The sequence below is a fragment of the Prenolepis imparis genome, unplaced genomic scaffold (assembly GCF_030444845.1).
Source record: "Prenolepis imparis isolate NDT839.2.m4 unplaced genomic scaffold, iyPreImpa1.0 SCAF_10, whole genome shotgun sequence".
NCBI lineage: Eukaryota > Metazoa > Arthropoda > Insecta > Hymenoptera > Formicidae > Prenolepis > Prenolepis imparis.
This window is the reverse complement of record NW_028141168.1, coordinates 1,058,930-1,086,910: the sequence shown is the minus strand read 5'-3', so window position 1 is coordinate 1,086,910 and position 27,981 is coordinate 1,058,930. Positions and strand designations below refer to the sequence as shown.

The window sequence follows — 27,981 nt, the reverse complement described above, 5'->3', positions numbered from 1 at the left end:
ATGAGCGATTTTCTCTCATTCGGACATTTATTTGTTCGCTTTCTAAGTTTTCGATCAGTTCAATACCTGAATTCTCTATTGGGATATATCAGAAAAATTAAACTGACAAAAATTAATAATGACATCTTTTTAATCTTAATAGTCATTTTTTGTAAGCTTTATATAATTCTCATGACTGAAATTTAAATACGAGATAGCTAGATCATCGCGCGTCGCATAGCGGTAAATGAAAGAACTAATGATTACTGAATATTGTTATTTTTGGAATATTACTGTAACATTTCTCATAAAATATTACATATGTTATGTAATATTAAAGTAATGCTAATGTAGCATTTGTTATATAATGTGTAATATTTCAGTTATATTGCTGTTATACTGTTATAACCAGTAAATAACAAAGAAATATAACCGTTTTAAAACACAATTATATTGCAGTTACAAAAAAAATTATGTAACATAAATATTAATACTGTATAACTCATGTTATATTGCGTGTTACTTCTAGATTATATCATGGTGTAAGAATACCAGGTGTAACATTGCGCATAATGGCGGCTGAATACAGGAAAGGCCAATAAGAAATTTGCCCCAAAAATTGGCGCGGAATTCAAACATAATATTGATGAAAATATATACCTGTTTAGAGAATTTCGAAACGAGTGATAAAACGGATAGTAATAGGAAGCGCGTGTTTGAATTAATTAGACTCGTTGAAACAAATCGTATTTTATTTTAAAGTAAAACACAGAAAGGAAGCGATCACAATTAAATCGCTCGCGACGAATAGAGAGAGTAATTATACTCGAGAAAGCGACAGGCGTGTAAGCTTGAACGGTCTGTAGCGAACTGAACTTATTTTACCGAATATATGTGTGTCAAGGACTCGTCGCGAAACTGTTATTATAACAGCTGATTCGACAGCTTCGAGGCCTGGCGAGACGCGCGGTAAGACGCGCGAGGCGCGAAAAAATGTAAACAGAGTTCGTCGAGAAACTGAGCCAATGCATGGTTTTCTCGAGAAATCGATAATCTCGAAATACAGACAATAACAGACACGCAGACAAGATAACAGACTAATCGGTTTTAAATCGAATACATAATTAAATGGAAAATGTTTTAACAATACCCAAACAACATATGTCTTAAAAATATCTTAAACACATCTTTACAACATTTTTTAGACATTTTTACGTGCTGTCTGTTGTATTACATATTATATTAAAATATTATATTAAGAATAAAAATTTTTAATTACTGTTAAAATTTTTATTAATGTTTTATTAATATTTTTTATTAATTTTTATTAATTTTTTTATATTATTAAGAATTATAAAAATAAATATAGTACAAATACAATAAATGAAAATATGGAAAAGTATAATACTAAAAAGTGAAAGCTAATAAAAAATTATGATATAACTAAAAAATGAAAATAATAAGTAATAAATAATAATCTATGTCAATTAATAAGTGCTACTTCGGTCCTTTGACAAGCATTTATCCATGCCTGACGAATATTATCTTCATTTGGGAATATAAAAAATGTTATTCCTTTTTTATCTGTACAATATGTACGACTCTTGCAATTTTGTATGCAGCACGAGGGCATTATGTCTGCAAAGAAAAACAAATATGTAATAAATCATGGGTTCCACTAACCTAACTTATAGCGGTGCCCATATTAGTTTTTAGAATTTGGGGCAAATTTCTGATTGGTTCAAGAGCGGCCATTATTTTGAACGACTGCGCATCCTCGGGAATGTTACACCTGGTATTCTTACACCATGGATTATATAATAGTTATATTCTGTGTTTGCTGGGATGTATAATCTCTCGCTGTTCTCGTTATCATCCTCTTTCGTAGGTTATGAGCACGTGCTTGCGACGCAACAATTTACGTAAGTCTTTGGCGTCTCTAAGTTTTTGGCGTGTAATAAAAACGTGCTACAATCGAAAGTAACGATTGTAGTACATTTCTACGACATACGACAAATCTTGTGCGTTACTTACACTTACGATTTACGTAAACTGTAGCGTCGCAAGCATGTGCTCATAACCTAAGAAAGAGGATGATAACGAGAACAGCGAGAGATTATATAATACATATCATTATAATTTATGCAGCGTAATCTGTACTTACAGTTACCTTAATTTTTATGTCTCAACTCGTTATTTTCAAATAATTTATATAAAATAATACTTACGTCGTGGCATCGTTGTATTACAAGTCCGACGTCCCGACGTGACTCGACGATCGACGACAATGAACTGACGATGCCAGTGCCAGTAACGAAACGCTGGCAAAAGGCAACAGTGTTGCCACTTTCGAGACGCTGGTAACAGACACGCAGCGTTGCCAGTTTGGAGACGCTGGCAACAGGCAATTGCGTGTGGAATAACGCTGCTATCGAAAATTGTAGACCACACTTTTGCAATTTTTTTTTTTTTTTTTTTATGAAAATGTAAAATAATTTGGCAAATTGAATACCGAATTTATTTATGATTTTTTTAAAATGTACATATTTATGACTTCAAAAAATGTAATTATTTTCTATAGTATGATGACATATAAAAGGTATAATTAAAATATTTTTAAAATTATATATATATATATATATAATGTTTAAAATGTATTTTAATTTTACCATGTATGTCATCTTACTATAGAAAATAATTACATTTTTGAAAGTCATAAATATGTACATTTTTAAAAAATCATAAATAAATTTGATATTCAATTTGCCAAATTATTTTACATTTTCATTAAAAAAAAATTGCAAAAGTGTGGTCTGCGCATATTAGCGCAGACACGTATACGGGCGGTACGAGGAACGTTTTTTATACACTTGCAGGCGGTGCAGGATGTACTTGGATTTGAACTCGAGTCTCGAGGTCTATGCGGTACATACGAAGCTGTCACTTAGTATATGTGACTACTAATTGTACCGAGATTTATTGTATAAATACTGTTATTTATGTTACATTTACACAACAATTCAGAAATATCGTTACTTTTTTTCTATAATCTTTCTTATTTACAGAAAATAAAATGTATGTATTTCTTTTTTTATCTATTTGCAAATAATTTTGATGATTTATTGTGATTAAAATGACACCAACACGACACATAAATCGAATAATTTTTAAACATTATGTAATTAAATTATTACTTTTTGGTTAACAATTTTGCGATGCATGTCGTATTTTGTGTTATCTTATTGTTTTATCAATTATTTTGTACCAATTATTTTCATATAAATAAAGTATGAAATAAATTTATATATATTTACATTTTACCTGTCTGAAAATAATTGATAGATAATATTTGATATCATAAATGATAACATAAACACGACATGAATCGACCGCCCGTATAATTGGCAAATTGAATACCGAATTAATTTTGTAATAAGCTAATAAAATATTTATGTATATATATATATTATATATATATATATATTTATACATCTTATTCATCTGCATATGAAGTTCACATCTTTTTATTTATATCGATATGTAGAAAAGGAAAATGGAATAATTTTGAACAACTTTATATCAAACTTATCTTGTTACCTTTATATGCTAGTGTTTATATGCATGTCTTCATCTAAAGCAACTTCATGTACAGTGTTCAGGATAACGATTCGCATGATTTTTGAAACGTTTTCGATAGTTAAAAAAAAGTTTTTACAGTGAAAATTAATCTGTTTTAGGCAAGGTATCACATGCAATAAAAAAATGGAAAAATAATTTTTTTATAAAAAAAATCAATGTCACCTTGATTCTTTTAAATAAAATTCATATTTTTTTATATAAAATGATTTCTCTGATAATATTCATAAGAAGTTATAAGGGTAGAATGACTAAAATAGTTTACGAGATATTGTACATTTTAATATTGCACAATTTTACATATTCTATGAAATGTTTTGTAAAATATTAATTTTCCCATGATCTTACCTCAATATATTTATGCACAAAATAATGAGAGGAATCAATTGATGTAAAAAAAATACGTAGTTATTTTAACAAAAAGTATGTGGCTATTAGTTGCATATTACATATTTTTTCTTAAAAATAATTATGTTTAATTTACATCAATTTACAACTATAGACCTATAAGTAAGCAAAATATTATACCAAAAATATTTGAGAATTTGATTACTAATAAACTTGCTTTAATGATGAAGAATGTAATGAGCAGCAGCATGGATTTATTGCTGGTCGTTCTGCGGTTACGAATTTATTGGTGTATTAGGATTTTATAAGCGCGACAATTGAGGATAGCTCCCAGGTGGATGCTATTTATACCGATTTTAAAAAAGCTTTTGATAGTGTTGACCATGTTATACTGCGTTGCAAATTGCGTGCCTGTGGCATTGGGGGTAACATATTAAAATGATTAACTAGTTATTTAACTGATAGATTGCAGACCGTTAAGTTCAATAATTGTCTATCCAGAGTTATAAAAGCGTCATCAGGCGTACCACAAGGTTCTCATTTAGGCCCGTTACTATTTAATTTATTTATTAATAATATTGGAGAAATATTTTATCATAGTAAATTTTTGCTCTATGCTGATGATTTAAAGATTTTTCGTCGGGTGGATAATTCTGTGGATGCGGATCTTTTACAGCAAGATTTGCTTCGCCTTGACCATTGGAGCAATAGGAATAAATTACACTTTAATTTATCTAAATGTCATGTAGTTCGTTTTAATCATAAAAGATTAGTGTATAAGCACGACTACATGATAGGTGGGTTTACTCTATCAGTTGTTGATGACATACGAGATTTGGGTGTCACTTTTAGCGCGGATTTATCGTTTGGTAAACATATTCGAAATATCACGAGTTGGGCGTTTAAAAAACTTGGCTTTATAATGCGCTCTTTCAAGTATTTTAAAAATATTTTTACTTTAAGATTGTTGTATTGCACGCTTGTTAGGTCTCAGCTGGAATATGCTTCGATTGTATGGGATCCGTATCGGAAGAGTTGTTGCATTCTAATTGAAAGAGTTCAGCATCGATTTCTCCGCAGGATGAGTTTTCTTATGAACAGGCCAATGCGTTTCTCCGATCATACGTGTGATGTAATTTTGAAGAAGCTTAATTTAAGCACATTAGAAGATAGAAGAGTTTTTTTAGATTTACTGTTTTTATATAAATTGATCAACGGCCATATCTGTTGTTCGGAATTATTGGCACGAGTAAATTTGCGTATCCCAGCTAGGCCTCTTAGAATCAGTCCAATTTTCGGGGAAGAATATCATCGTACCTCATTTGGTAAATTTAAACCGCTAAACAAACTTAGCATATTGGCGAATAAATTTTCAGATCGTGTCGATTTCTTTCACTGTCTGCTCTACTCATTCAAACGATCTCTATCGAAATGTTTTCACTGATTTATCACGTATTTTTTGTTTCTGATTTTTAATACTTATATTGCGTTGTCTCTTATTATAATTATTTGAATTATGTCTTTTACTGATGTTTGTTAAAGCGAAGCGAATGTGAATACTCAATTAAGCGACACAATGATCTGAGTTACACGAGTTTATTTCAGAACAGAAAATCTTATTAAACACAAGAGATTATCACAGACTTGAAAAATTAGCGAACAAAGGATTTCGCGATAAAGAAGCGCAGCTGATCGAGAGAGGTGTAAACGCACGAAAAGTCGGTCGAGTACTGTGTGGTATATAAGAATATATGTCAAGGTCTCGAAAAGTGTTTTCATTTCGAACAGCTGTTGAATAAGGCCGCGATGGTGCGGGGAAAGACGCGAGATACAGAAAAAACGTAAACATGCTCGGCGATAATCCGAGCCGTTGCACGGCTTTCGCGAGAATCGTTTTAATAGATGAAATCGAGAATATTAAATAGAAATGACGAAAATGAAATATCTAATTAAATGAGTTAATTATTTTAACAATGTTAATACATAAAATTTTCAATTTTGTTTGTTTGTATTAGAGGGATGAGTCCCGTTAAATAAATAAATAAATAAATAAATAAATAAATAAATAAATAAATAAATAAATAAATAAATAAATAAATAAATAAATAAATAAATAAATTTGATTCTTCTCATTATTTTGTGCATAAAAGTATTGAAATAAGATTATGAGAAAATGAGTATTTTACGAGATATTAATAGTTTACGTAAGATTATGTCTATTTTAAACTAAAATATATCTCGAAAACTATACACTTTATCACTATCCTACTTTTATATTTTTTTATGCAGAATATTGTAAGAAATTTTTTTATTTAAAAAAATATGGTTTATTTATTTAAAAATTTAAAACAGTGACGTTTTTATAAAAAATTTTTTTAAGTTTTTTTATTGCATTTGATAGCTTGTAAAGTAGATTAATTTTTAATATATACTTTTTTATAAACTGTCGGAATTGTCTCAAAATTTTGTGGTCCGTTATGCTGAATATATTGTATATATTACACACATATATATACTATTTATATATATATATACATATTATTTAACGTAGTAAGCGGAATCGTGCGCGCGCAATGACATATACAGGGTGTCCCAGAACTGGCGAAGAAGCTTTTAATGACAGATTCTTCATGAAATTCTAAGTCGAAAAGTTCTTTACAAAAATGTGATCCAATGAATAGAATTTGAATGGTGAGGCATTGAAGTTGACGTATGGGAGCGCATGAAATTCGCGCGGTCAGGAGCGTAACGCCAAGCTCGGCACGGGTACAACTTATAACTCGTGTATCGCGCCGATGCGTGTTTATCGTTACTCTATAATATTCTGTTATTAATAATATGAATTAATTATTCTCATTAATAATAATATTTATCTTTATCAATTAATAATTTTGTGTACTTGACCTACTGGTTGAATATCCTTAAACTATGGGATATGCGAGATATTGATTAGACTAACTTAACAAATGACAAATTTAAAATAAATTAATAAATAACAAATTAATCATAATTTTATCAATTAATTAATTAATTACTCAAATAACTGAAATTAATAAATAATGAGTAAATAATAAATATTGAAAAATAGAAAAAAATAAATAAATAGTTAATGAATAATTGTAATTCTTTTCTGATTAATCGAAAGACATTAAACTTGATATTTTATCAAAATATGTATTTGAAATTTTTTATATTCTTCTCTGAAACTTTATTTCAATATTACACTATTATTTAATTATTTATTAACTATTTATTTATTTTTTTCTATTTTTCAATATTTATTATTTACTCATTATTTATTAATTTCAGTTATTTGAGTAATTAATTAATTAATTGATAAAATTATGATTAATTTGTTATTTATTAATTTATTTTAAATTTGTCATTTGTTAAGTTAGTCTAATCAATATCTCGCATATCCCATAGTTTAAGGATATTCAACCAGTAGGTCAAGTACACAAAATTATTAATTGATAAAGATAAATATTATTATTAATGAGAATAATTAATTCATATTATTAATAACAGAATATTATAGAGTAACGATAAACACGCATCGGCGCGATACACGAGTTATAAGTTGTACCCGTGCCGAGCTTGGCCGTTACGCTCCTGACCGCGCGAATTTCATGCGCTCCCATACGTCAACTTCAATGCCTCACCATTCAAATTCTATTCATTGGATCACATTTTTGTAAAGAACTTTTCGACTTAGAATTTCATGAAGAATCTGTCATTAAAAGCTTCTTCGCCAGTTCTGGGACACCCTGTATATATGCGCGGGATGGCTCACTTGTCGCGCGGTACGTACTGCACGTGCTTACACAGCAGCGCGACTCGACTGTTATAACGTGTAATAACGTGTCGAATACTGTGATAGACATATACTCTGTGATATTTTCAGTGATATTTTTATATTTATTATATAGTGTATAATATGGGAGCAAATAGAAATAGACGCTTGCCTGTATCTGTTCCCAGATTGTGTAGAAAGGGAGTATGGTTTAAAAGGTTACTAATGTCATATCATAATTGATTCATTCTCAGAATTACTGTTACATACAGCACAAATACACAAAATATTACATATCTGTTTATTATGCACATAAATGTATATAACGATTAGATAGACAAAGAGAAAAAGAAATAGAAGAGAAAAGAAAGAAATAGAAAGAGAGCGAGTGAACGAGCGAGCCTTTTTATAAACATCGACAAGCAATGTATTATTATGTCTCTGTATTCTCGATGTTAGGAAAAAATCATCTCCGAGACGATTCACACGTCGTCCCGGAGATGATCTTTTTAACACAACGAATGATATGACATCGTGGCACGGGAAACGGGAATATACAGGGTCGTAACAATGTATGTATGTATGTATGTATGTATGTATGTATGTATGTATGTATGTATGTATGTATGTATGTATGTATGTATGTATGTATGTATGTATGTATGTATGTATGTATGTATGTATGTATGTATGTATGTATGTATGTATGTATGTATGTATGTATGTATGTATGTATGTATGTATGTATGTATGTATGTATGTATGTATGTATGTATGTATGTATGTATGTATGTATGTATGTATGTATGTATGTATGTATGTATGTATGTATGTATGTATGTATGTATGTATGTATGTATGTATGTATGTATGTATGTATGTATGTATGTATGTATGTATGTATGTATGTATGTATGTATGTATGTATGTATGTATGTATGTATGTATGTATGTATGTATGTATGTATGTATGTATGTATGTATGTATGTATGTATGTATGTATGTATGTATGTATGTATGTATGTATGTATGTATGTATGTATGTATGTATGTATGTATGTATGTATGTATGTATGTATGTATGTATGTATGTATGTATGTATGTATGTATGTATGTATGTATGTATGTATGTATGTATGTATGTATGTATGTATGTATGTATGTATGTATGTATGTATGTATGTATGTATGTATGTATGTATGTATGTATGTATGTATGTATGTATGTATGTATGTATGTATGTATGTATGTATGTATGTATGTATGTATGTATGTATGTATGTATGTATGTATGTATGTATGTATGTATGTATGTATGTATGTATGTATGTATGTATGTATGTATGTATGTATGTATGTATGTATGTATGTATGTATGTATGTATGTATGTATGTATGTATGTATGTATGTATGTATGTATGTATGTATGTATGTATGTATGTATGTATGTATGTATGTATGTATGTATGTATGTATGTATGTATGTATGTATGTATGTATGTATGTATGTATGTATGTATGTATGTATGTATGTATGTATGTATGTATGTATGTATGTATGTATGTATGTATGTATGTATGTATGTATGTATGTATGTATGTATGTATGTATGTATGTATGTATGTATGTATGTATGTATGTATGTATGTATGTATGTATGTATGTATGTATGTATGTATGTATGTATGTATGTATGTATGTATGTATGTATGTATGTATGTATGTATGTATGTATGTATGTATGTATGTATGTATGTATGTATGTATGTATGTATGTATGTATGTATGTATGTATGTATGTATGTATGTATGTATGTATGTATGTATGTATGTATGTATGTATGTATGTATGTATGTATGTATGTATGTATGTATGTATGTATGTATGTATGTATGTATGTATGTATGTATGTATGTATGTATGTATGTATGTATGTATGTATGTATGTATGTATGTATGTATGTATGTATGTATGTATGTATGTATGTATACATATATATGTATATTGCTTTATGATATATTTATAATATAAAGAGGCTAGAGAGCTTATACTCACTATCTTTCTCTTTTTTTCTTCTTTTCTTCAGCTTTCTGTATCTGTTCATTTATTCATTATGTACATGTATGTGTATAACAAATAGATACATGTAATTGTTAAATGTTTATTTGTACTGTTTATAACAATGTTTTATATATATATATACCAGATGTCCCATTTTAAAGGACCCACTCAAATATCTCATTGTCAGAAACACTGCGTTAAATAAAAAAATGTTTCTTACAAAGTTGTAGGGTTTCGAGGGGGGATAACATAGTAATATTCATTTGACCTTGGGCGGCGTCTCCAAGGTTAGTGAAGGTTAACCTTAAGTGAAGGTGAGAATGAATTTTGAAGAAAATAAAAAAATGCTTCAGATAAAAGTTGTTCAAATTAATTAGTAGAAAAAGATGTTATAATAAAAAATATGAGTTTCCATTTAAAAAATTTATTCTCACCTTCACTTGACCTTGGAGACGTCGCCCAAGGTCATATGAATATTACTATGTTATGTCCCCCTCTAAACCCTACAACTTTTGTAGGAAACATTTTTTGATTTAACGCAGTGTTTCTGAGATATTTGAGTGGGTCCTTTAAAATGGGACACCCGGTATATATGTACATATACGATGTTCAGCGTAACGGTCCGTATGATTTTTTAAATGTTTGCAACAGTTTAGAAAAAAATTTATATTGTAAAAATTAATCTGTTTTACGCAAGCTATTACAAGCAATAAAAAATGAGGAAAAAATTTTTTCATAAAGAAAGTAAATGTTACCTTGAATTTTTTTTAATGAAACTATTATATTTTTTTATATAAATCGATTCTTTACAATATTCTGCATAAAGTTATAATGTAGGATGGTCAAAAAGCGAATAGCTTATGAAATATATTATACTTTAGTTTATACATAAACTATAAAATATCTCATAAAATCATTTTCTGATTATTTTATTTCAATTTTAAATCAATTGGTGTAAAGAAAACACATAGATATAAATAAAAATATAAATTGTAAACTAGCAACTACATATTTTCTTTAAAACTAAAATATCTCGTAAACTCTTCACTTTTTCACTATCTTATCCTTATAATTTTTATGCAGAATATTGTAACGAATTGATTTAGATTGAATATGGTACTTTCATTTTAAAAATTATGGTGACATTAATTTTTTCATGAAAAAAATTTTTTACATATTTTTCTATTTTACGCAATAGCCTGTGAAACAAATTAATTTGCACAATATAAACTTTTTAAAATTAATTTTAAGAAAAATTTTTATCGGCTCTCAGTATTTAATAAATAAATAAATATGATTTTTTTAAAACGACCAATAGAGCCAAGCACGAAAATTAATTCTAATTTTTAGAACTGTATCTCTTGGTTTGAGATTACTAAGTTCCATCAATTCATAATCCTCGAACTTTACAACGGGAAAATAGGCGAGAAAAATATAGGTCCGAAAAGTCGCTGAAGCGGGAATTGAACCCGCGTCTTTCGTTTGCCGGGCGACTGCTCTTACCACTAAGCTATTCAGACCCTTTCGATCCTATATTTTTCATTTGCCTTATAATGGATGTTAGTAAATAGCGCCATGAATTAGGCCCAGACGCAAATAAATAAATTTTAAGAAAAATTTTTTAAATTATCAGAAACGTCTCAAAAATCATGCGCACCATTACACTAAATACTGTGTGTATGTATATATATATATTTATATGTATGTATGTGATTCATATAAAGTAACCGAATAAATTATTTATGAAATTTGAAGACATGAAAAAATAGTTCATACTGACATATTCAGTACAAAGGGGAACATCATATAGTAATAAACGATTATTTGATGAGTTGAGACATTGAGGGCATTACAAAGTCTACTTCATTTTTTAAAATGGAATGCTATATTTTTTATTTTATAGGCTTTTTAAATACAAGTTCATTTATATTACATAGATATTCAAGGTCTTAAATACATAGTAAAATAAAAGTCAAATGTATGACTTGTATTTCAGTTCTAATAAAAATTCAAAGTATTGACCTTGGACTTGACGACACAGATGAATTTTATGTGTCAAATGATGTACTGCTTATCTCTTACTTGTTAGTACTTCTAATGAAATATTTTTAAGTGTTGCAGTTATTCGAGCAATCGTATGTATAATTATTATGAGTTGTTGATGGTTCAGAATACACAATGCTTTTCATATATTCCCATAATAAATGTAATTTATCAGATTGGACGTTAATGCCAGTTATGCCGGTCATTAGATTAGATTCTCTTAGATTATTTTTTATAGGGCAATGTAAAAAACATGTGTATTCAAAACTATCTACAATTCGTAATAATAATACATGATTGCTCGTATAACTGCAACACTTAAAAATATTTCATTAGAAGTACTAAGAGAACCAGTACATCATATGACATAAAATTCATCTGTGTCGTCAAGTCTAAGGTCAATTGAATTTTTATTAGAACTGAAATACAAGTCATACATTAGACTTTTATTTTACTATGTATTTATGACCTTGAATATCTTTATGTAATATCAATGAACTTGTATTTAAAAAGCCTATAAAATAAAAAATATAGCATTCCATTTAAAAAAATAAAGTTGACTTTGTAATGCCCTCAATGTCTCAACTCATCAAATAATCGTTTATTACTATATGATGTCCCCCTTTGTACTGAATATGTCGGTATGAACTATTTTTTCATGTCTTCATATTTCACAAATAATTTATTCGGTTATGTTATATATATATATATATATATATATATATATATATATGTATATATATACCCAGATAGCCAAATCTGTCAAGAGCATGTATTAAAACTGTGTGCTATATATTTTTGCCAGCAAAAAAACTGCAGATTTTATACAAAACTTGTTATATCAGATAATGATAGCAGAACGTTGGCAGAAATGTTATAAAATCTGCTGACATAATTTGGCAGCAAGTCAGTAGCAGAAATCAAGAAGGATTTGTATAGAATTATCATAGCAGATTGGTAGTAGAAACCGAGCAGGATTTGCGTAACGCAGTTTGGTGTCAGATTGACGGCAGAAATCGAGCAAGATTTGCGCGCGCACAATCTGATGGCAAATTGACAACAGGATCTGCATTTTGCAGTTATTTAATAGTTCCTTCACCTACCGCTATGTGATGTATTTTCTCGCAATCAAATTTCGGTTAAAAATAGATATAAAGTCTGCAAGTCGTGGCTATTAATAAAAGATCAAAAGTATATTTTTCTATCAGTTTAATTTTTGATATCTGACAAGTCTAACATGAGAATATTAAACTTATTAGAATCAATTGGATATACATGAAAAATTATCCATTTACTTTCTATTTAAAGCATAAAGCAGAATTTAATTCTCATATAAATTATATCTTAAATTTTATAAATTATATAAATTTAATTATTTTTACAATTTATTTTATTAATTTAATTAATAGATTAAATTGAACATTTAAAATTGCTATGTGAGATATAACTACAGACAATATAATATGTTATACATTAAATATCATATTTATGAAAAAAAAAATTATAAGTAGCGGATAACACGTCTTATGCATCTGTTATATTCATCGAAAAATATTGAATTTTATTATACTTATATATTCAAATGGCAAGGAATTGTGCAGATCCTGCTCGATTTCTGCCGCCAATCTGCTATTAGATTGCGTTTGACAGATCTGTTCGGTTTCTGCTGCCAATCTGCCATCAAACTATATGTACAGATCTGCTCGGTTTCTGCCGCCAATCTGCTGTCAGATTTTGCTTACTAACTATGCTAGCAGAATATCATCAATTGCGGACACAGTGGATAGGAATCTGCTGTAAAGTCATGATTAGATCTGCTGTCATACTGCCGACATGCTGCTAACATTTTGCTATCTGGGTATATATATATATATATACATATATATAGGTGTATATAATTGTTATATAAGATTCAAATAGATGTTTTGGCGAAAAATTTATTTTAAAATAAAATATCAAATATTATTAAAATGCAATTTTAAAAATATTTTTTTTCTCTGAAAGATAATGCAATCCTTTGTTTACTTTTTCATATATAATTAAAAATTATTATAATTTTTATTGTAGTTAGTGCCAGAGGCGGTCTATTCGTGTGCTGGTTGTAAAAAATAATTCCAGAGGCGATCTATTCGTGTGCTGGTTGTTTTAAAAAATAATTCCAGAGGCGATCTATTCGTGTGCTGGTTGTTTTAAAAAATAATTCCAGAGGCGATCTATTCGTGTGCTGGTTGTTTTAAAAAATAATTCCAGAGGCGATCTATTCGTGTGCTGGTTTTAAAAAATAATTCCAGAGGCGATCTATTCGTGTGCTGGTTGTTTTAAAAAATAATTCCAGAGGCGATCTATTCGTGTGCTGGTTTTAAAAAATAATTCCAGAGGCGATCTATTCGTGTGCTGGTTGTTTTAAAAAATAATTCAGAGGCGATCTATTCGTGTGCTGGTTGTTTCACAAAATATTTTATACCAAATGCGGTTAGCATGTGCGCTTTGGTTTAGTGAAAAATATGGCATTTATATTGTCACAAAATTTTTAATAATAATTATTATTTCTATTATAAATCTACGATTTTAGATTTTAAAAACAAAGGATTGCACTTATTTTTCAGAAACGTTTTTTAAATATTGAAAACATTATTTTAAAATATATAGAATTGTTAGGAAGTATGTTACATGTGGCATTTTATTTTTTGGCATAAGATTTTATAATATAACAATCTATTTTCCTTTGCAGGCGACAATTTTTAAAGGCATTGACATTGAAGGCCCAAGAAGCTAACTCCAATATTATAAAGATTACTGATGACGAATCGATTTTTGTAAATCAAAGGGATCACCAACATGGATTCAAAAATCAGTACCCAGGTAATGCAATTCTTGAAGTTAAATAAAGGTATGTATAACCAAAATGACAATTGCGATGATAACAATTCTTTTGTTATTGACAAGAAAGCCCTTCTAGACAGTTCTTGTATACAGGTGAACTTGCCTGAAGGCCGTCGCATTGTTGACAATTGTGATGATAACAATTTTCTTGTTATTGACAACGAAGCCCTTCCAGACAGTTCTTGTATACAAAAAAAACTTGCCTGAAGGCCGTCGCATTGTCTTCTTTTTAGCTGGAAGGCTTCAGAGAAACCGTCGCATTGTCGATGACAATTGCGATGATAACAATTCTCTTGTTGTTAACGAAGCCCTTCTAGACAATTCTTGTATACAAGAAAACTCGCCTGAAGGCCGTCGCATTGTCGATGACAATTGCGATGATAACAATTCTCTTGTTATTGACAACGAAGCCCTTCCAGACAGTTGTTGTATACAAGAAGACTTGCCTGAAGGCCGCTGCATTGTCGACATTTCTCATATATGGAATGAAATCCAAAAAACATTTAATGATCATATGAAAGGAATAGAGTGCCAATTTAGAGATTGGAAACTCACGCATACTGTTCACGCAAAGGGTTAAAGACGCAGTTTTTCTTTAAGTGCCAAATGTGCAATACTGCAGCCAACTTCTGGTCAGAACCCAAAGAGCCAAAAACATTGGACATTCATATGGCTGCTGTAGCAGGAACTATAACAGTGGGAATTGGTTATGCTCAGCTGGAAGAACTGTGTGCAGCCATGAATATTCCATGTATGTCCGAGAAAACTTATATTAAAAATCGAGAAAAATTAGTCGATGATTTTGAGAAAACAGCCATGGAAAATATGAAAATGGCTGGCGAAGTTGAAAAGCAACTCGCTCTCGAAAAGAACAATGTTATAAACGGTATTCCGTACATAACTGTTATAGCGGATGGTAGTTGGATGAAGAGATCGTACGGCACCGCCTACGATTCTCTTTCCGGTGTTGGTGCTAATTGGTTACCGCACGAAAAAGATTCTCTTCGTCGGTGTCCGCAATAAATTTTGCACGATATGTGATGTAGCGGAACGAAACAGAATCGAACCAAGAGACCATAAATGCTATAAAAATTTTGATCGTAACGCAAGTTCCACAAGAATGGAGAGCGACGCCATTGCAGAAGGCTTTAAATGTAGTCTGGAAATGCATGGATTAATTTATAGAACGGTTATTGCCGATGGTGATTGCAGCGTATATCAGGCCATGATGATAGCAGACCATATCGGGAACAAATGGTGATCGTCAAAAAAATTGAATGTACTAATCATTTGCTTCGAAATCTATGCAAAAAGCTGAAGGCTGTAGCAGAGACAACTCAGCAAAAAACGCAGAGAAAGCGTGGTTTCGTCAAGCTACGAAATGTTGTAAAAGACAACATTTCAAAAATACGAAAAGAGATGATAGAAGCAATTGATTTACGAAGAGAACAAGAGCAATCTGACGATTATAAGGCTACAGAATTACAAAAAGATATATTAAATATTCCTAGCCATATATTTGGTGAACATAAACGATGTAAGGAACGCGGTCGTATATGTGACCTTGATGAAACGAAGAAAAATTATGTACCGTTTCTTAAGTTGCACGGTCTTTACCAAAAAGTTGAGAATGCTATCATATATATAAGCACTTATTTCGACAGCTTGTTGTTCAAATTAACCAACAATCCTGCAGAGTCGTTCAATTCGATAATCTGCAAAGAAATTGGTGGTAAGCGCATTAATTTTGGTAACCGGGGCTCCTACAATGCTAGAGTTGCGGGAGCAGTTGTGCAATTTAATACGCAACAAGTTCTCACGGAAGTACATAAAAGCATGGGTAGCAATGTTCCTCCTGTTATCGACTCTGGAAAAGCGACGACAAGCAAAAGTTGCAAGAACTAGAGAATCTCGGGAAGTAAATGGAAGGCAAAAGAAATTTAAAAGGGAGTCAGGAACAGATTGTCATTACGGTCCGCAATCACAAAAACCGGATCTTCCACCCGATGTTTTTGAACAACTTCGACAAAATCATTTGGAAAAGTTGTTTGAAAATGGGAAAAATTGGAGACAAATTGAACGTAATACGACGGAGCAAAGTGATTCAAATTTGTGGCATACATTGAGACAGGAATTGTTGACGGCGTCTAATTTTGGAACCGTATGTCGCATGAGACCGACAACGTCTTGCGTCGCGACTGTAAAGAACCTTTTATTTCCTCCCTCTGTCGATACTGCGGCTATGAAATATGGTCGCGAAATGGAAAAAATTGCGAAAAAAGAATTAGCCGTAACATTAAAAAAGGAGATAAAAACTTGCGGTTTATTTATTGATATTAAAAATCCATGCTTGGGTGCTTCTCCTGACGGACTCATAGATGAAGATGGTAGAAATTAAATGTCCTCTATCAGCGGAAGAGGCCTTAAAGACGTTGCCTCAACTGAAAGGCATCTTTGATAAGAAAAATCCAGATAAGATGAATCGAAATCATAGATTTTTCTATCAAATTCAAGGCCAGTTAAATATAACGCAGCGAGATTATTGTATCTTCGCTGTATGGACGCCAAACAGCTTGAAAATAGTACGTGTTAATAGGGACAATGTATTTTGGAGTAATCAAATGCTGCCCTTTTTAACACGTTTCTATTACGATTGCATGCTTCCGGAAATCTTAGATAGTCGGCATAATAGACATATGCCAATTAGAAATCCAAGCTATATAATAGAAGCTAAAGAAGAAGCAGCCAAAAAAAGAATTAACCGAACAAGTCTTTGACAGTGTAATGTAGAAGACCTTGCCAAAGAAAATAAATGTTTCGATTCAAATATTTTATCGATAGAAGCAACTATTACTGCTTTGAATGCAGAACAAGATGATGATTGCATCTTGGTTAGTTGCTCGAGAAATACAGAAGAGTTAACTGAACACGATATGGCAAAACAGAAAGAATTTCTAGATAATTCGGTAGCTCCTTTTTATTTGGTAAAGGCTAATGTATTACCTTTATATAGTAAAATAAATGACGAATCATTGGATCGATTGTTGCGCGTCGTAAGAGATAATTCTTGTTTTGAAACACAAAGTGTGCTATATGTGGAATATCCTCATATAATTGAAGCAAGTCGTAACGACAAAAGCTTACAAATTATTGGAGGAAATTGCAGTGATCACTGGCGATGTATTTCTTTTGACGGCACCAAGCTTCGAGTGTACGACAGTCTACCTGGCTGTACATACGATAAATTGGTGGCTAAAGAAAAAAATTAGTCCTAACATTTTGTGTTTCAGACACAAGAATTAAATAATATAATTAATGCAGCTGTTGAATCAGCTATGAGAGCAAGAGGAAGAGGAGTACGAGGTAGAGGCAGAGGAGGACAAGGAAGAGGAGGACGAGGAAGAGGAGGACGAGGAAGAGGAGGAAGAGGAGGACGAGGACGAGGGGAAATTAATACGTTTGTTTATACACGCTAAAATGATACATATAAACATACATATATTTTATATTCATCTTTTAAGACATATTTTATATTAATATATAATAAAAGCTAATATAAATGTAATATTAATATTTTGATTTATACACATTCCCATTTCTGTACCCTCTTCCTACTGTTCAATTCAAAGTTCGCGACTGGTGATAGTGCGCGACGTGGAGTGAGTCGGGAAGTGATAGCGAGTATGCAGGTACCACGAAATAACGAATGCCTGTTTTCTATCGAACTGGAGTCTGCATTTCTCCTTTATCGAATATTCTGAATATAAACTTTCGCAATCGTATAGAGACTGGACTCTACGGATAAGCACAATAGCAACGGCCGAAGTTAGGCGAACTATGCTTTTAGTCACAGAGATATCGTACGAATTTCGGTTTTGCTTTCGGAGCGACTGAGACGCGAGCGCGAGAAGCGGCGGACGAAAAACGAGAGCGAGCGTTTCGGGGAACGTCAATTTATACCCTCGACCTTCCAGAAAGTTCCGCATCATGAGATCATCGTTCGAAAGGTGAGAAAAGCGTGGTACGGGATCCTTCTGGAAAGTCGGAGGGCAAATCTGTTTGTTTCCCTCTTTGTTTGCTCACGGACGGTTGCCCGAGAGCGTTCGAACGGCGGGGCTTGAAGGGCCGCGCCTTGCGCGCGCGAAACTATCGGCGCGGGCTCGAGCGATCGCGATTGGCGTGCGAGCCTGAGAGTGGTAATCGGCCCGACGGTGGCGCCAAATTCCAATTGACACGACGCTCGCTGGACATGAATCAGCTGTCGCGACGGATCAGTCACTCACCTGTTCACACACATACACACGTACATTTTTCCATTCATTCGTCTTGCTTGATTCGCAACATCCCGCCCGCCTCGTCGGATTTCGCCCGACGATTACAATGTATTTCGAGGCGACGCGAGTGTAGCGCCGGTAGAGTCGACATCGATCACCGAGCGCTCCATAATCGATCGTGCACGTGCATGTGCAAAGCGCGAGTTGTGGCTGGCGACAGGGGCAACCTAACCTCGCCTGTCAAATTCGTGGATTAAAATATCGGAAAGTGTCGCGGGCGAGATTAGCGTCGGCGTCGTCGGAAGAGGAGAGACGCGGGAGTTTTACTCGGCTGTAAGTATGCGCGAATATTTACAATGATTACGAGATGACGCAAGAAGGTATGTATAATGACAATCGGGTTACATTAATTTTCACGTGTACAGCTCGGAATTGTATTGGCAGGTCAGCGAGCAGGTCAAGAGGACGGGCTCGCGATTTTCGCGGCCGGCAGGGGAACGATCTTGACGACCGGGCGCGTCAGGTCACCACCGGACGTACGGACGTCGACAACGCGGACGCGGCCGTCCCTTCCCGGGTGCAATCGCGTGACGCGAGCGAGCGGCCACCGACAAGGGGGAGAGTTCTCGCCCTTAAGGAGGCATAGTTGGCCCTCTTCTACTGCTGACCCACGGTCAGCGAGCCATTTCGTTCGCGGGGTGAGCCCCTGTAGGTACTCGTGGACCCAGCGCTGCCACAGGTGGTCCCGCATCTGCTGCAACAACCGCCAACGGTTGAGACGTTCTGATGGTAAGGCCAACAGGGATGGTTCCGGGATGGCCAGCACGGGGCCCCCGATTAGGAAGTGGCCGGGGGTCAGAGCGCCTAGATCCTCCGGGTCATCCGACAGTGGCCTGGAGTTGAGGCACGCCTCGACCTCCGCCAAGAACGTCGCCATCTCCTCGTAGGTGAGTTTTGTTTCTCCAATCACTCGCCGCAGGTGGTGCTTCACAGTCTTAACCGCAGCCTCCCAGAGGCCGCCAAAGTGAGGGGCGGCCGGCGGATTGAAACTCCACCGGACACCGTCGTCCGCCAATCGTCCGATAATTTGATGCGCATCTCGGCTTGCGTCCGCGAAGAGTGCTCGGAGCTGGCTGTCGGCGCCGACGAAGTTCGTTCCGCGGTCGCTATAGACGACCTCGCATAGCCCGCGGCGGGACACGAAGCGACGGAAGGCGGCGATGAATGCCTCGGCGGAGTAATCGCTTACGGCCTCTAAATGGACAGCGCAGGAGCTGAAACACACAAAGACAGACAAAAAACCCTTGTAGGTCTTGTGACCGCGTCCTTTGGCGGTTCGAAGCCAAATCGGGCCGGCGAAGTCCACTCCGGTGTGCAGAAACGGTCGACTTGGACGCGCCCTGGGCAGGTCTCCCATCATAGGCTGAGGCGTGGCCGCCCGCCATCGCACACATGGAAGGCAGCGGTGTATGTATTGACGAACCAGTTGACGCCCACGGGGAATCCAGAACCGCTGGCGGATGTTCGCGAGGGTGGCTTGGACTCCTCCGTGTAGGGTACGCCGGTGACAGGCGTCGACCACCAGGTAGGTCAAGTGTGAGTTAGTGGGCAGAATTGCTGGGTGGCGCTGGTCCAAGAGCGCATGTTTAATGCGCCCTTTTACTCGCAGAATCCCGTCGGCATCTATCGTTGGCGTCAGCCGCTTGAGCGGGCTCCGTCCGGTCAGCGGCCGTCCCGCTTGGCTGTCCTTGAGTTCCTGGCTGTAACTCCGATCCTGGACCGTCCTGATCCATCGGAGGAGGGCGGCATCTAACTCCATGGGCTCCAGGCAGGGTCCAGGTGGCTTATCGCCGCCGACGGAGGGGCGGCGCGAGTGCCACCGCCAGATCCACGCCGACACGCGAAGCAGGTGCCGTAACGACGAGAACCGCCGCAACTCTTCGGGTTCCTGAGTCTCGAGGCTTATGTGGCAGCCTGTGGGTCGTTGGTCTGGAAGGTCGGCAGCGTCCAAGGTTCGAGTCTCCTCTGGCCAGTTGCTCGAGTTATCGCTGAGGTAGCTCGGTCCGTGCCACCAGAGCGGGTGGTCAATCAGTTCTCCTGGAGTCACCCCCCGGGAGGCGCAGTCAGCGGGGTTCTCTCGCCCCGGTACGTGACGCCACCTTGCTTCCTGGTTCGTCCGGTGGATCTCTGCAACTCGATTGGCGACGTAGGTCGTCCATCTTGCCGGGTGCCCACGTAACCAGCCTAGAGTGACCGTGGAGTCGGTCCACAAATGGACTGCAGATGTTCCCAGGCCCAAGGTGTGCCGGACGTGCTCGGCCAACTTGGCCAAGAGGGCCGCCGCACAGAGTTCCAAGCGGGCAATGGACACGCGCTTCAGCGGAGCGACCTTGGTCTTAGCGACGACCAGTGATACGCTCGACTGAGCGTCCGTCGTGGCCCGGAGGTAAACCACGGCAGCGTAGGCGCGCTCGGAGGCATCGGAGAAGCCATGGAGTTCCAGGGTGCTGCTTGGGTTATCACAGCGTAGCCAGCGAGGTAACCGGATCCTTTCCAGTAGGGGAAGCTCCTCCTCCAGGCTGGTCCATGCTGCAGCTTCCTCCTTAGCCAATGGGGCGTCCAATTCAAGCTGTTGCAGCCACGCTGTTTGAACCAGTAGTTTCGCTCGCACGATGATCGGTGCTAACCATCCCAGTGGGTCGTACAGGCGCGCAGTTTGCGAGAGCACCGACCTCTTCGTAGGAGTCGCGCTCGGGGTTCTTCTTACGGTGAGCGATAACGCGTCCTCCTCGGGATTCCATCGCAGGCCTAGTACAGAGCACTCGTCCGACGGCAGCTGAGCGCCGGTCGGAGAGCTTAGGCGATGCTCTGGCGGAATTTCCACCAGGAGACTGTCGTTGTTGGCGGCCCACTTTCGTAGAGGAAAGCCGCCCGCCGTACAGACGGAGACAACTTGGTTCAGCAGCCGGTGAGTTACACCCAAGTCTGAAGATCCGGTAAGTATATCATCCATATAGATGTCGTGTTGTAAAACCTCGGCCCCCAGCGGGGAGCGGTCCGCCTCGTCCGTCGCGAGCTGTCGCAGCACGCGTATGGCGAGGTAAGGCGCGCTCGCCAGGCCGTACGTGACAGTGTTGAGTTGGTATTCCTGTATTTGGTTGTCATCCTCCCACAGGATCCGCTGCAGATCTCGGTCGCCGGGGTGTACCAGGATTTGGCGGTACATCATCTGTACGTCGGCTATGAAAACGTAACGATGACGTCGCCAGCGTATCACGATATCCGCAAGCGACGGCAACAGATTGGGCCCGGTGCGCAGAGAGCTGTTTAGAGACGCCCCGCTGCAGGTGCGGGTGGAGCCATTGAACACCACCCGCAGCTTCGCGCCCGTGCTTGAACTCCGAAGCACTCCATGGTGACGCAGGAAGCTGATTCGATTCCCTGGTGTGAACGTCGCAGCAGCGACAGGTGTCATGTGACCGAGCGAGATATATTCGGTCATGAACGTGCGATACAAGATGCCGAAATCGCTGTGGCGGTCGAGCCGTCGCCTCATGACGTCGAGCAACCTGGACGCAGTTCGGCGGGTGGAGCTGAGGTCCGGTAGCTCCGGACGGACCGGTAATCGTACTTGGTAGCGGCCATCGGGAAGTCTCTCGTGAGTGAGCACGAAGTGATCTTCGCACTCCTGCTCCTCGGCAGTCAGCGGTAGCGCGATGCGTGGTGGCTCCTCAGCCTCCCAGAACCGACGGACGAGATCGGCGAGCTCACCTACCGTGGAGCATTGCAAGGAGGACACAGGAGCCGCCACGTGATTGGCGCCGACAGCACCTAATAGCACCCAACCGAGGCGAGTCTGCTGCGCAATGGGCTCGTTCGGACCTCCGCGGCGGAGATCGGGCAGGACGAGGTCCACGTAGGCATCGGCACCAAGTAACAGCTCCACGGGATCCTGGCGGTGAAATTTAGGGTCCGCGAGTTCGAGGCCTTCCACGTGAGGCCACGAGCGAGCTCCACTTCCTGACGCCCCACTGTAGATGCTGAGGCGCGGTAACACGAGCGGTGATACAGAGAGTGAGAAGTGCCCGTCGCGCGAAAGGACCCTGACGGCGAGTCGTCCGCGAGAGAAGCCCGTCTGGATGCCACCCACCCCGAAGATGGCTACTGACGTTGGGGTTCGCGGTAGGCGTAGCCGCTGCGCGAGCGACTCCGCGATCAGGGACGTTTCTGATCCCGGGTCGATCAGCACACGGACCGCGTGGTGGGTGCCTGTGCGATCGATCACCAACACACGCGCGGTCGCGAGGAGCACTGGTCCACATTCCACCGGTGGCCGCGTGGCGACGTGAACGGAAGGCGTCGAGTTTAGCCCGGTAGCGGGCGAGGCCACCGCCGTAAACGCGTCGTGTAAAGTCGTGTGGTGTCGACCAGAGCATCGGGAGCATACCTTAGACGACGAGCAATCGCCGAGTCGATGACGACCCAGGCAGTTCCAGCATCGCTGGTGAGTGTTGACTGTCTCCCGTTTCTCCTGGGCGTTTTTCCTTTTATATTGCTCGCAATGTGCAATGAAATGATCTTTTTTACAGAGGGAGCAGCTGCGGTTCGCGTCCGACCCTCGACCTCCCACATGGTTCGCTCGTGCAGATCGGCCGGGCTTCTCGTTGGTTTTCCCGGAAGCTTCTCCGTTGACGGCCTGGAGCACTTCCTGGGTCATGAGCTGTTCTTGTAGAAACTCCCGGAGGTCATCGTAAGAAGGGGGGTCGGAGGTTTTGCCCAGCGAATTCTCCCAGTCGCGTCGGGTCTTGGAGTCGAGGAGCTTAACCACCGAGTGAACGAAGAGGTCCGTGGAGTCGGTGATGGGGCGCCCAACGCCCTCCAGGGCGCCGACTGTGGAGAGTACGCCGTGGAATATTCGACGGAGTCCGGCGGCGGATGGCGTTTTCATCCGAGGGAGCGCAGCGAAGGTGGACAAATAGGCTCTCACTAGGAGTCGCTTATTCTCGAAATGCTCCACCAGCGTGGCCCAGGCTCGCTCGAAATTCTCCTCAGTAGAGGGCAGATTTCGGATGAGCTGTTCCGCGTCGCCTTTTACGCTAGTCTTTAGGTAATGCATCCGTTCAACTTGCGACAGGGAGTTACCCTCCATGACAATGGAACGGAACAGGTCGCGGAAGGCGGGCCAGTCTTCAAATCTCCCGGAGAATTGTGGCAACTGGATCCGCGGCAGCACGTTGCGGGCCACCGCCGTTTCTGTTCGAGCGAGCTTCTGTGGGTCGGGCTTCTGCTGGAGGGCGAGCCTCTGTTCGAGTTCGACTAGCTCGGCCCGCTATTGCATGTAAGCCATCTCAGCTATATCTAGGAGGCCCGAGGTAGTTTAATCGTGCTCTCCGATCCGCTCACTATAGTCTGTAAGTAAGGCATCGTGGTTACGCTCGAACTTACTCCACTTTTTGTCTAGAAGCGTCAGGGATGCTTGTACGAGAGGGATGGACAGCTTGGCGGTTCCGGCCTCCCGGACAGTTTCCATGGCGCGGGCGATGCGCCCGTAGAGCTCGTGCTGCGCGTTGATTAATTGCTCCATCGTTTTTTTTCTTTCAGATTACTCACTCACTACACTGTAGAGCCACAGCACTCACGACGAAGGCGCGAGGTTCACGACGATTCGCAGGAGGCGCCGGTTGCGACGAAGGGTCAGATCCGGCTCGAAGGACCAGAATGTTCAATTCAAAGTTCGCGACTGGTGATAGTGCGCGACGTGGAGTGAGTCGGGAAGTGATAGCGAGTATGCAGGTACCACGAAATAACGAACGCCTGTTTTCTATCGAACTGGAGTCTGCATTTCTCCTTTATCGAATATTCTGAATATAAACTTTCGCAATCGTATAGAGACTGGACTCTACGGATAAGCACAATAGCAACGGCCGAAGTTAGGCGAACTATTTTTAGTCACAGAGATATCGTACGAATTTCGGTTTTGCTTTCGGAGCGACTGAGACGCGAGCGCGAGAAGCGGCGGACGAAAAACGAGAGCGAGCGTTTCGGGGAACGTCAATTTATACCCTCGACCTTCCAGAAAGTTCCGCATCAAGAGATCATCGTTCGAAAGGTGAGAAAAGCGTGGTACGGGATCCTTCTGGAAAGTCGGAGGGCAAATCTGTTTGTTTCCCTCTTTGTTTGCTCACGGACGGTTGCCCGAGAGCGTTCGAACGGCGCGGCTTGAAGGGCCGCGCCTTGCGCGCGCGAAACTATCGGCGCGGGCTCGAGCGATCGCGATTGGCGTGCGAGCCTGAGAGTGGTAATCGGCCCGACGGTGGCGCCAAATTCCAATTGACACGACGCTCGCTGGACATGAATCAGCTGTCGCGACGGATCAGTCACTCACCTGTTCACACACACATACACACATACATTTTTCCTTTCATTCGTCTTGCTTGATTCGCAACACCTACACATAAACACATATTAAATAAAAATATGTAAAAGCATAAATATGTAAAATGTTTTAACGATATATACTATATATATATTTTATTTTTATTTAGAAATTGCATAAATTTAGATTGCTCTATAAGTACAATTCTGCTCACATTTTTATTACAATATCTGTTACATAATTAATGTTTTTAATCTTTCTCTTACTATATATTATTCGCTCTAACAATAAGTAGTAAAATATAAATGTGTAAATGTTTTTAGCATGTATTTTTATTATGTTAAAATATTAACACATTTATATTATACAACTTATTGTTAGAGCCAATATAGTGAGAGAAAGATTAAAAACGTTAATTATCTAACAAATATTTTAATAAAAATTTGAGAATTTTATCAATAAATCAAGAAATGTACTTACAGAACAATCTAAATTTGAAAAAAACAGAACTAACAATAATTAAGTTTTTTTAAATTCCATTATAAGATTTTAAATCGAAATTATTAGATGTTCAATTTTGAGACAATTAAGCTGTATGACTAAAAAAAACATATTTTTGAACTATGAATCTTAATTCTCTCTCTCTCTCTCTTTTTTTTTTTTTTTTTTTCTCTGAGAGAAGACGTGTCAAACATCGCTCTGCAAAAGTGCGACCAACTTTTAAGTGGTTATATAGTGAGGGAGAGTGGCGAAAAAGTATTGAAGTAATAGTTGCATAGACCGGAAATAGACATGAGTGTTATCTAACAGTAATATGCTGATTTGTGAGCGTGAGAGTTATATTTCTTGTATGAGGCATCGAAATTTCACACGACAAGTAGATATTAAAGGTGGACACAAAGCGCTGACGTGTGAATTTGGACAAAGGTAATTGACCGCCTATGCTGGTATTAACAGCTTCGGCCGGTAATTATCGATATGAACGATGAATATGACGAGTATCGATGCTCGGCATGTAAGAAGGCAATAAAAAATCAAGTTGTTGCATGCAAGTCTTGTGTTAAGCTGTTTTACCATCCAGGATGTGCAAGTAAACATAAAATTTATGATAGAAATCGCGAACTGGTGTCGTGTCCTGGCCCATTTGAGAAATTTACAATTGAAAGTGAAGCAGATATGAAGAAGGCACCGACAGCAGCGGGGAGCAGCAGGGAAAGACAAGGATCTACAGGATCTACGGGTTCGTTTACGACATCAAGCAGTGGAAATAGAATATCAGGAGCGAGTGGATCATCGAGTATTGACGTAAAAATAGATTGGCTTGTAAAAACTGTGAAAGAAATAAAAGACGAAACAGCATGTAAGAAGGAAATTAAAATGATGGTTAAGGAAATAGTTCGAGAAGAATTTGGAAGTATTAAACAAGAACTGGAAGACTTGAGAAGAATTATATAAGGGGGAGCGAGTGGATTGGCAGGAGGAGCTCAAAGATGTTATAGTGAAGCAGTTAAAGAGAAGAAAAAAGAAAATATTATAATTGTCAAACCCAAGGTGCAACAGGAGAGTAAAAGAAGCAACTAAAAAACTGATAAAAGAAAAGGTAGATATCAAGAATATGGCTATGGGAATAACGAAGTTAAAAAAAGGAAGTAAGGGAACAGTGATTCTCGGCTGTGAGACTGGAGAAGAAATGGAAAAGCTAAAGGCGACAGTACAAGCCAAGCTGGGCGAGAATTTTAACGTTATTGTGAGTCACCGCGGATGAAACCTAAGATAAAAATTGTCAATATTGGCGAGGAAGATATGGAGTTGAATGATGATGATTTAATAGGTACAATTAAGAAGCAGAACAAAATTGACGCAAAAAATGAAGGAATTCATATGCGAATAGTGAAGAAAATAGTTAAAGAGAGAATAAATGATAAAGATCAGTCCAGAAGAAGAGGAAAAGATGGTATCGTAATAATTGAAGCAGTTCAGTTGAAGAGACTCATGAAATAATGTTGAGCAAAGGGAAACTGAATGTAGGGTGGAGAAAGTGTCCTGCATTCAATCACATTAACATTAAAAGATGTTTTAAATGCTGGGGTTATTATCATATTGCAAAGAATTGTACGCGTAATGAAACATGTCACAAATGTGCAGGAAATCACAAGGTGAGTGAATGTACAGCGACAAAGAAAAGATGTATAAATTGTATGTTTAAGATTCAAACATACAATTTGAAAATAAATGATGAGCATGGCGCACTTGATCCGGAATGTCCGACTTTCAAGAGGGCGATACAGAAGGAGGAGAGGAGGGCCGGCTGGGAGGAAGATAAATAGCAACTACAGAAGGAAACGGAATTAATACTATATACAAATGCGCAAAGTTTGATGGCCCATAAAGACGAGATACAGCATCAGATTATGAAGAAAATGAATCCTGCGTTCATAGCGTTATCAGAAACCAGAGTGACTGCTGAAATTGAAGACTGTGAAGTGAACGTACCGGGGTATAGTATGATTAGATGTGATGCTGAAAACAGAAATACTGGAGGGGTTCTTTTATATGTAAGGGACGATATTAAATATGAGAT

The 27,981-nt window shown here is 37.8% G+C and overlaps 1 protein-coding gene and 1 pseudogene across 1 annotated transcript; one reads left to right on the top strand and one right to left on the bottom strand.

The window, feature by feature from the left end:
* The first annotated feature begins 2,277 nt into the window (after positions 1-2,277).
* Positions 2,278-18,019, top strand: LOC145942161 (uncharacterized; annotated as a pseudogene).
* A 1,462-nt stretch (positions 18,020-19,481) lies between these two features.
* On the bottom strand, positions 19,482-24,173 carry LOC145942160 (uncharacterized). The gene has a single exon (XM_083048632.1). The coding sequence runs from the start codon at positions 24,171-24,173 to the stop codon at positions 19,482-19,484; it is 4,692 nt and encodes a 1,563-aa protein (XP_082904758.1).
* Positions 24,174-27,981: the final 3,808 nt, after the last annotated feature.

What these genes read in the sequence shown, in the direction of transcription:
- LOC145942160 (XM_083048632.1), bottom strand. Translation starts at nt 24,173, where the DNA reads ATGGAGGGTAACTCCCTGTCGCAAGTTGAACGGATGCATTACCTAAAG.